The sequence below is a fragment of the Scleropages formosus genome, chromosome 16 (genome assembly GCF_900964775.1).
Source record: "Scleropages formosus chromosome 16, fSclFor1.1, whole genome shotgun sequence".
Lineage (NCBI taxonomy): Eukaryota > Metazoa > Chordata > Actinopteri > Osteoglossiformes > Osteoglossidae > Scleropages > Scleropages formosus.
The window spans coordinates 22,327,062-22,337,920 of record NC_041821.1 but is presented as its reverse complement, the minus strand read 5'-3'; the positions used below and the strand labels follow the sequence as shown (position 1 = coordinate 22,337,920).

The window sequence follows — 10,859 nt, the reverse complement described above, 5'->3', positions numbered from 1 at the left end:
GGGCAAACTGGAAAATGTTGTGAGGAGAAAGCCATTGCTGTGCTTGTCTTTTTTTTAAGATATTTCCTTTACTTCAGGTTGGGTTTGTTTCAGGTTCTTCTTACTGTCACTGCTTTATATAAGAAGGTAATTAAGTTGTTGCAGCATCCTACAGAATTAACTTGTTTTACAAAAGATGCTGGTCTTTTGTGCCTTTTCCCATTGGGAAATTTAAGTGGGATTGTATAAATTTCTTGAAACAGCACAGGCCGGAGGTTCTTGTCACACTACATGTGGTTGGTTTGTAGCGCTAGTTTACAAGGGCGTGTCTGCATAAAGGGACGCATCACCTTCCGCAGGCAGCACTGCAGGGGTATAAATCTTTGACGATCTGCAGTGTGCGTCACAGTCAGCTTGGCTTCTTCCCCACCCGCACACCCCCGCACACAGTGGAGTTAGAAGGGTCAACCAAGGCCGCTGGAAATCTCCAAAGGTCACTGAAGAGCCATCAATCTCATCTTCAATTCACCATTTCCTTGAACCAGGAAAACGAAAGAAAATTCACACAGGATATGCTGACACTTGCTTTTACTAATTTGTCATGCTTGTAACAGCTAGTGCTGAACTGCAGCCAAACATTTCATCCTTGAGAAAAAAAGTTATAGAAAGGGACATTACTAATTTAACAGAGCATATCTGCAGTACTACACAAGTGTCTTATTATTGTTGTATTCCGAAATTGAAGTTGAAAGATTCATATTAAAGTAGTATTATAGCTCCAATCTCAAGAACTGTGTAGTGTATTTTGCTGTAAAGAATTTACTGCATGTTTTGAACATCAGTTTGGAATGATGATTGTAAGATTTTCTTTGAGTTAGAAGCCTGTTTTGGTTTTGTTACCTTACAAAATGGTAAACCAAAGAAAGTGTCCTTTAATAAGGCACTATATAGTGAAGAAGGATGTGACTTTTTTGCGCGTCTATTTTTAAGTCAATATTGAAGGAATTTGCGAATTGTCGCATATTGTTCCCACACACTGGCGTTCAGATGGAATATAGTTATATGTATGATTTAGGATATACTGTATACCTAGTTAAAAAGCAATTTAGTTGTATTTAAACATTTTTAACCAAGCCAAAGTATCATTGATTTAGCTGTAAGGTGCAGTGGGTGGGATGGAGGCACATCAAGTAGTAAGGGTACAGCACAGCAGCTGGACTGTACAGTCGAACGTAGATTCAATCCCCACTCAGCCTGCGTGAAGTCTGCTTGCCTTGTGTTTGTGTGTCTAAAGATGTGTTTCAGTCGAAATGCTAACTGTAACTTACCATTGGATGTATACTGTACATACTGTATATATTTGAATGAATTATTGTGTGTTATTTCCACTGTGATGGACTGGCATCCTATATCCTACCTCTATCCTATACTTTTAGAATAAATTCTAGACCAGCACAATCCCTCCATTGGAGAAGTGGTTATCGATAATGAATAAAAGGTAACCATGCTACCCTACTCCTAAAATGCAGGCTGTACAATAATATTGTGAATCATATTTGATTTAAATTTTGTTGTTAGCTCTTCAATCAGTTTCTTTTTACTTTTATTGCTTAGTTGTTGCAAGGTATATTGTGTTGTAAGCAACAGCTGGGGAAGGCTTATAGTCCAGCATTTATTCTGCGTAAGCTACTAAGTGCCTTATGGAGTTTTTAATTGGATGGATTTAACCCGTGCTGTGCTCTTGCTGTATGATGAGGGACACTTAAAAGTCAGAGATGATATAATCAGTGAACAAGAAGAACTCCTTGTCATTTCTATAAACATAACTGTCCCAATAAATAGGGAGAAGTTCAGAGGAGAGAAGCACATCTCCTAAATACACTTGACAGCAATGTGAAAAGTCCAGAATTATTTGACCCCACTAAGATCTTCCTTAGTAAACCCCAAATCAAGGCGACTTGGCAAATGACGTTCAGAAAGCACATGAAAGTTGTGACGCAAAAACATCAGTGTTTATTGATTTAGAATTGAAGGTTTTATTGGAATGTGCCATAGAGCAAACGGACAAAGGAACAATTCTTGAACTACATTCATAATTTTTTTTTCTTTTCTTCTGACATGATCTCGGGAACTGTAACGCTGGACTAAGAAAAGGGAAGGCGCACCCCTAATGGAACCAAACACTGTGCAAACAGACTGCCAGTCGATCAACTGCTGGTGGTGTTAAGGCATTGTTACTACCTACAGCATTCCTCTTTTTGTGGGTTACGGTTGTTCTTATTTCATTACATCTAGAAAAAGTTCTCCTGAATGCTTTGATGCACATGCACTAGAAAAGGTTGGCAGTGCAATCGTGATTGTTTTTCGAAGAAAGTTGTGGCTATGTTTCCGGCGGTCAAATGTACGTACCTATCGCTTCGTCTGTGGGATATTTGGATAGGTGCCGTGTCAACCGTTACCAGGCATGTTGTCGTCACGGTCAGCGAGACACAGGAAGAATGCACTTCCACCAGTCTAGTGGAGATTTTAACTATTGCTTTTTCTGAAAGCCAGAATAATTTTTGGCATTGTGCCCTAAGCACTCCTTCAGTGAACTGGTGCCTCACGCCACCTGTAGTTTCGGAGATCACCTTAACTTCGATGGACACTCCGGCATCAGCTCTCTTTAGGGCAGGTGTCATCATCTATTTGCTGGGTAGGAGATACAAGTCAGGTCGGCTACATTGAAGACAAAAAAATGAATATAAGGAAGCGAAAATCTGCTTCGTTTGCACCTTTATGGTGTGATTTGGTGATAAGTGGTAAAAGTTACACAGTGTGGACTCAGTCTTACAAGAACATGTATTATTATTTTGACAAACTAAAGTGAGTCAGATCAGACATCAGTGGTCTTTTAAGTTGTTGCTTGTATTACTAAGGCTTGGTAGCACAGTATATGAAGTGGTCTTGATGTTTCAGGCATCCTTAAGAGTATATTTAGAATATCATTGTGCATGAAACTAAGAGCTGACTTTAACAAAAAGGGACTACCGATCAAAAGCATTTTCCTTACCAACCTCATGCATTTGTGTGAAATATTAACTTGCACTGCTGAGGTTTTACATGGAGGCTTCTATAGCCATCCTTGACCGGTACAGGTGTCCATGGCACCCGGAGCGTGTCAGTAAGCACACATGAGTTCACACAAACTCTGCGGAGCGGATCTGAACAAGAACTTGCATCACCACATGAAAAATGACCAGCTGTCATCTGAGACCATGAAATTTATGCAGATGAGAGTCAGCCACCACGCTGGCCAAGGTGTTAATCTCACTTCCCTTCACAGCTTTACGTTCTGTTAATGGGAATACGGTAAAAGATGAGAACGCCAAAGGAGACAAAACACTCTCCTTCATTTTCTACAGTATGGTCATGAGGAAACAGTCAAAAGCCCATTGACATTCACCATGCAAACATGAAATACTGACATCATGCAACTAACAGTTGATTAGCATGTTTCCTTATTTCAAGGTAAGAGACTCAAAAATACATTAAAGAGCAATCTTGGAGAGGAATTCCAATTCTGTCGGGAAACATTTGCCCATTTTAATAAGGGACTCTGCCATCGGGCAGCTGTGTTACATGCAGATGCAACGGTCCTTGACATTAAGGTCACAGTGACCACGCTATCTTGAGTAGGCCTTTGAACATTCTCTAATAACGATGCAATTGAGGGCTTCTGTCAAGATCCCCAAAAGGTCTGAAACTACACCGCCTGTCTAAACAAATGAAATAGGCTGTCCTTGTGTTTTACGTACGGTATTTCCTTCATCAATGTGGAAGTAAACCTAGCTCACTATAATATATGAAAAAGACAAGTGTTTTCATTCAGTCACACTGTGCTTGTGGAATGCTGGGTAGAACACGCTACAGCTCTGATATGTTTAGTTGACTGTGCACGCTACTCACACATACACACATACCATCTGGAATGTGTCGAGAATCATTTTTGGCCTATGGCAGTGCACTTAGATCTGAATGACATCCATGTAATATATAGTGCCATGTAAACTTGAGCCCAGTGTGAGATCTGTTGAGTATTTATGCTCTTATTGTAAAGTGCTTTATGAGATTTCAGAAGTGAGGTTTCTAGAGACTGATTATAGAGACTACTGTAGTTGGACAGTGCAATGTGAAGTTGGTTTTGTGGTGGATTCCTCTCTGAGACCACTCTGCAGGAGAAAGGCAAAGGTTTTTTTTTTTTAGTTCTTCTGGTTGGGGGAGCTGCTGCTAGACTCATTCTTCTCCACCTTCTTGGTGGAGATGGTCTCCTCGATAATCTCTTCGAACATCTCACGCTGGGTGGCCACCTTGTTGGACTTGCCCTGCGGCTCCTCCTCCTTCTCCTCCTTCTTGGCGCTCTTGGAGGTGCTGGTGTAGACGCGTGTCTGGTAGCCGTAGTTAAGGCTGGGGCTTGGGTTAGGGGTGGAGAAGGTCATCCCGGAACTGATGCGGGTTTCCTCCCCCTCCAAGAGCTTCCTGTGCAGACCAAGAAAAACATTGAAGCAGACACAAACTGAGATATAATAAGGTAGCATATTGGTTAGGTCCATCGAAGTGCCTGGTTCAATTAAATTGGGCTCCTGCTGTAGTACCTTGAGTTGGATTCTTAACGTAAACAGATGTAGTAAGCATACCCTGCTGTTCAAACTGGAAAAATACTGCAAAGTTGCTTGTCTAACACTGTAAGTCATGTTGGACAATAGTGTCAGCTAAAATAAAAGATTAATCTTCTTTCACTCCTTTGAGCATCGTCTTGTGAGGAATATGAAAAACAACATGAGTGCTCCTCGCAATATAATAAATTAAGCTACACCACCAGAATGGTGTTCTACCCAAAAAAAATACAATCGTAAAGCATGAGCACAATAAGTGACATTAAAGTGTTAATAGTAATTGGAAACATTGCTATAATGATCATAATAAAAACTATGATAATAGTGCTTGGTACACCACCTGTATGCTGCAATCTCAATGTCCAAAGCCATCTTTACATTCAGCAGGTCCTGGTACTCCCTCAGGTGCCTGGCCATCTCGCTCTTGGTGGTGCGCAGTTCGTTCTCCAGCTGGCAGATTGTGTCCTGCATGCGAGTATGGTAATATTCATGCCTCCTTTACCGTGGCTACATAGATAGATTCAAAGATAATCTGCACATTTAGTCCCAGAGCACACATGATGGCAAATAATACACAGCACGTGAGCAAAAATGCACTGTTTTTCAAAGCAGTGCATCCATTTAGGTGGTTAAATATATTACTGATATTGTCGCGTTGCCTCATGCATCCTTGTGAGCCAAAAAGATGGTATTGCCTTGAAAACTGAAACAGTGGACTGAGTGTCTTTCGATTACTCTATTACTACCATGATTTGACCTTGTGCAACCTTGCCTAGGACCACCCTTTATGTGGCTGCTGTCCTTGGGGAACAAGCTTTCAGAACCATGGACAGGGGGTCTCCTATTCCCTAGGACCTCCCTACACACACACACACACACACACACACACACACACAGGCTGAAACCGCTTTCGCGGCAAGCTGGAGCCTAACCCGTCAACGCAGGGTGAAAGGCCGGAGGGGGAAGGGACACACCCAGAATGGGATGCCAGTCCACCGCAGGGCACCTCAAGTAGGGCTTGAAGCCCGAACCCACCGGAGGGCAGGACCCGGTCAAGCCCGCTGCGCCACATTGTGCCACCCCCCAACATTTTAGCCTTTCGGAAAACTGAACATGAACCAATGTTCACATGAAATCATTTCCAGAACAGTAGGCGAAGGTATAGAGGTATTTTGACCTGCTGACGACAAAGGGATGAAGATGATGGAAATAAAGTTTGCAGAAAGAGAGCCTTGACGTCTGCCGTCCTCTTGCGCACTACTAGGATTTAATCATTAATTGGTGACAAGAAATAAGAGTAATGAAGTAACTGAACAGAATGTGTCACTGGTGATTGCATATTATTATTATATATATTATCTCTTTCCGGAATTATGAATTATGACAGCCAGGGAGTGAGCGTCGATCATGCCACGAACTGCGCAGCGCAATGATTTCGTACCTGGAAGCCGACGATCTCGGCGTTGTGCCGCTCCTCCATCTCGCGGATCTGCCGCTCCAGGGACTCGTTGGTGCCCCGCAGGCTCTCGATCTCGATGGTCTTGGCCTGCAGTTGCCTCCGGAACTCGTTGATCTCCTCCCGGCTCGCCCGGATCGCCTCGTTGCTCCTGCTGGCTTGCTCGCTCAGGTCTGCGAACTTGGACTTGTACCACTCCTCGGCCGACTGCAGGTTCTTGGCCGCCACGGACTCGTACTGACCGCGGATCTCCTTGAGGGCGGAGGTGAGGTCCGGCTTGGACACCTCCATCTCCACGGAGACCTGCGACGCCTGGATCATGCTCATGAGCTCGGCCACCTCCTCGTCGTGCACCTTCCTCATGAAGGAGATCTCATCCAGGAACGACTCCACCTTCTTCTCCAGGTCCAGGCGGACGATGGTGGCATCGTCCACGTCCTTCTTGTAAGCCTTGAGCGCTTGCTCCGCGTCCTCGCGAGCTCGGATCTCATCTTCATACTTGGCCCGGAGCTTCTGCATGTCGTCCTCGATGTTGTCCCTCTCGATGAGGATCTGGGACTTCTCTCCATTGACCATCTCCAGCTGGGACCGCAGCTCCCGGATCTCCTGCTGGTAGAGGTCGGCCAGCCTGGAGGGCTCGTTCTGCCGCTGCCTCAAGGTCACCAGCTCGGTCTCCAGCACCTTGTTGTGCTGCTCCAGGTTGCGCACCTTCTCGATGAACATAGCGAAGCGGTCGTTGAGACCCTGCATCTGCTCCTTCTCGTTGGTGCGGATGATCTTGAACTCATTGTTCAGGACCGAGCTTTGGGTCAAATCGAAGGTCTCGCTGGGGATGGGCGAGAAGGAGGACCTGCCGGATCTCTTGTAGGAGCCCAGAGACGAGGCACGCGAGAGGGACTGAGACCTGAAGCCACTGGAGGAGATGGAGCTCCGGCTGGAGGAGGCGCTGCTCAGCCTGGACGGAGAGGCTGCATAGCGGGGCGAGTCGCCGAAGATCTTTCGGTACGAGGAGGAGGAGTAGATGTCCGATCCGTAACTCATGTTGGCGTTCGAGGAGAAAGAGCAGAAGAGCGCTCGTCTTCTCTTCTTTATATACCTGGGCGACCCAACCAGTAATTAAGGTGGACCCCCTGCAAACTTTAGCCTCTTTCTGATATAACGACTTCATTTAAAAAAAAATAGCCAAGTGCAATAACTTCATGTCCAGATGTATTTTTCTTTATCATCGGAGCACTTTTTGAAGGTGTTCCAGTTTTTTTTTTTTTTTTCTTGATCTCAAGTCAGGTAAGGGTTCGAGAATGGAACTGTCCGTTTTGGTGCAGTGTTGATGTCAGCAAGAAATAATATTCAGTCGTTTGTCTCCTCTAGAAAAAGGGCTGGTGTCGTAAACCATTGGTTAACCCTTTTTATACATCGTTTATAGGCATTTGCTGTTTTTCTTTCAAACCTTAAATTCACTGAAACCTTTATTCATTCATCAGTTCACATAATAGAAACACACCTCTGTATCTGAGTAATATATTATCATTTTTAACCCAGAATAAGTATATTCCTTCGGTGAGATAATCTAAATAACCTGCATTAAAATTTACCGTAAGATGAGTCTTGTCATTTTGTATTTTTTTTTTTTTTTTTGCCATCGATGAAACGAAGATAATTTTGTCTTTGCTCCGTTGACATACAATAAAAATGCAAATATCCTACTTATTAATCGTGTTTACCGAACACTGATTCTATCGTGTGTTGCGATACACAAAATATGTTTTACGTAGCTTTAGTTTGTTTTATTGTTGTGCTGTAGTTACTGTTGAGTAAATTTAAAAGAGCGCCGTGAAATAGTACACCCCGAATGCAGCTCACTACTGCCCCCTGCAGGCATTTTTACCAAACACCAGTCGCACACAGTACTGCGCGCACTGAAGACGTTATAAAAGACTACAGCCCAGATGTTTTATTAACATGCACCTCAGAAAACTGATTCAAACGTAGTGAAACTGCCAACGTTTCGAGAAACTATGTTAAGTTCAACGATGTGCGATTTCAAGGAACCACATCACCGTTCCCTCTAAATGCTCGTAAAGAAAAGCTGCAAGAAGATACCGCGTGGCAGGCTTTTCGGGTTTCGCTGGAAATTCACCACACATGCAATTTCTGAGCATTTATTCATATGTAATTATTTATTGCTTAGCTGGCGATTTTGATCCAACGTAATTTATAGAATTTGACTCCTTTCTGCAGTAATAATAATAATAATAATAATAATAATAATAATAATAATAACCGGGGGCATAGGCTGTTTTGGGTCTTTCAACATCGGACACCCTCCCAGGTGATCTGACCGGGCACAGTTGAACCCTGGGCTCACTTCTCCTGATCCACGGCCATCTAGATTCCCTCTCCGCAGCCTCATTTAAAACGTTCACAGTATCACTCCATATTATCACACTATCAGCTTCTGATATCCATGATTTACATTTATGTTTATATGTACATGTATGCATTTAGCAGACGCTTTTTCCAAAGCGACATACAGTACATCCATCCATCCATCCATCCATCCATCCATCTTCTGTCCTGCTTGTCGTAAAAGGGTCGCAGTGGCAGCAGGGAGAGCAGAGAGGCCCAGCCGCCCCTGTCCCCTGCAACTTCTTCCAGCTCAACCTGGGTGATCCCCAGCTGCTCCCAGGCCAACTGCGAGATATAATCCCTCCAGCGGGTCCTGGGCCGACCTCAGGGCCTCGTCCCAGTTGGCCGTGCCCGGTATACCTCCAAAGGGAGGCGTCCAGGGGGCATCCTTATCAGATGGCCGAACCACCTCAACTGGCTCCTCTCAATGTGAAGGAGTAGCGGCTCTACTCTGAGCTCCCCCCGGATGTCCGAACTCCTCACCCTGTCACGGAGAGTGAGTCCCAGCACCCTGTGGAGAAAACTCATTTCGGCCGCTTGTATCCGCGATCTTATTCTTTCGGTCATCACCCAGAGTTGATGACCATAGGTCAGGGTAGGGATGTAGATCGACCAGTAAATGGAGAGCTTCGCCTTATGGCTCAGCTCCCCCTTCACCACTACAGACCGGTACAGCGACTGCATTACTGCTGCCTCTGCTCCCAGTCTGTGGCCGATCTCACGCTCCCTTCTTCTCTCACTCGTGAACAAGACCCCAAGATACTTGAACTCCTCCACCTGGGGCAAAAACTCTCCCCTTACCTGGAGGGGGCATACCATCCTTTTCCGTGAGAGAACCATGGACTCAGACTTGGAGGTGCTGATTCTCATACCAGCTGCTTCATACTCGGCTGCAAACCTTTCCAGTGCGTGCTGGAGGCAGTCATGTGACGGTGCTAAAAGGACAACATCATCTGCAAAAAGCAGAGACGTCACCTTCCGACTCCCACACAAGAATGCCCTCCTGACCTCGACTGCACCTTAATATCCTGCCCATGAAAACCACAAACAGGAGTGGAGACAAGGCACAACCTTGCCGGAGTTCAACACCCACACTGAACAGGCCTGACTTAATGCCGAGTATACGGACACAGCTTTCGCTCCGTATGTACAAGGATCGAATGGCCCGCAGTAGTGGCCCCGGTACTCCATACTCCCTAAGCACCTCCCACAGAATTTCCCGGGGAACATGGTCATAGGCCTTTTCCAAGTCCACAAAACACATGTAGACTGGATTAGCAAATTCCCATGCCCTTTCAATGATCTGTGCAAGGGTGAAAAGCTGGTCCACTGTTCCACGGCCAGGGCAGAATCCGCATTGTTCCTCTTCAATCTGAGGTTCAGCTATCGGCCGGAGCCTCCTCTGCAGCACCCCGACATAGACTTTCCCAGGGAGGCTGAGAAGTGTGATGCCCCGATAGTTGGCACACACTCTCCGGTCCCCTTTCTTAAAGATAGGGACTACCACCCCAGTTTGCCAATCCAAGGGCACTGTCCCCGAGGTCCATGCAACATTGCAGAGGCGTGTCAACCATGACAGCCCTGCAACATCCAGGGCCTTAGGCATTTCCGGGCGGATCTCATTCACCCCCGGTGCTTTGCCACTGTGGAGCTTACCAACTACTCCAGTGACTTCCACCAGGGAAATGGACTCTGACAGCCCGAAAGCCTCTGGCCCTGACTCCTGTAAGGGAGGCATATCACTTGGGTTTAAGAGTTCTTCAAAGTGCTCCTTCCACCTCCCGACAATGTCCTCATCAGAGGTCAGAGTTTCTCCACTCCTGCTAAGCACAGCCTGAGCGAAACTCCTCCGACCCCTTCTGAGCTGCCGGATGGTTCTCCAGAACCTATTTGAAGCCGACCGATAGTTGTTTTCCATGGCCTCTCTAAACTCCTCCCATGCCCGGGCTTTTGCTTCTGCACCCACAGCCGCTGCTGCCTTTTTCGCCTGCCGGTACCTGTCTGCTGAGTCAGGAGTCCCCAGAGCCAACCAGGCCCTAAAGGCCTCCTTCTTCAGCTTGACAGCTTCCCTCACCACCGGTGTCCACCAGCGGGTTCTCGGGTTGCCGCCCTGGCTGGCACCAACAAGCTTTTGGCCACAGCTGTACCTGGCTGCTTCCACAATGGAGGTTTTGAACAGGGTCCATTCAGACTCCATGTCCCCTACCTCCTTCGGGACATGGGAGAAGCTCTCCCGGAGGAGGTGAGTTAAAATCGTTCCGGACAAGGTCCTCTGACAGTCGTTCCCAGCACACCTTCATTAACCGTCTGGGCCTACTGGGTCTGTCCATCAGTTTTCCCCGCCATCTGATCCAACTCACCAC

At 46.0% G+C, this 10,859-nt stretch overlaps 1 protein-coding gene across 1 annotated transcript; it reads right to left on the bottom strand.

Moving 5' to 3' along the window:
• Window positions 1-1,982: 1,982 nt before the first annotated feature.
• On the bottom strand, window positions 1,983-7,507 carry LOC108933717 (alpha-internexin-like). The gene is made up of 3 exons (XM_018750946.2): window positions 6,076-7,507; window positions 4,975-5,099; window positions 1,983-4,497 (listed from the first exon to the last, which is right to left on the bottom strand). The coding sequence occupies exons 1-3, from the start codon at window positions 7,129-7,131 to the stop codon at window positions 4,221-4,223; spliced, it is 1,458 nt and encodes a 485-aa protein (XP_018606462.2). The 5' UTR covers window positions 7,132-7,507; the 3' UTR covers window positions 1,983-4,220.
• Window positions 7,508-10,859: the final 3,352 nt, after the last annotated feature.

Bases quoted from the DNA above. Each gene is read 5' to 3' on its own strand.
- LOC108933717 (XM_018750946.2), bottom strand. From the start codon at position 7,131: ATGAGTTACGGATCGGACATCTACTCCTCCTCCTCGTACCGAAAGATC. The intron at 5,100-6,075 runs GTACGAAATCAT...ACTCGCATGCAG, and splicing joins CCGAGATCGTCGGCTTCCAG to GACACAATCTGCCAGCTGGA. The intron at 4,498-4,974 runs GTGGTGTACCAA...TGGTCTGCACAG, and splicing joins ATTGAGATTGCAGCATACAG to GAAGCTCTTGGAGGGGGAGG.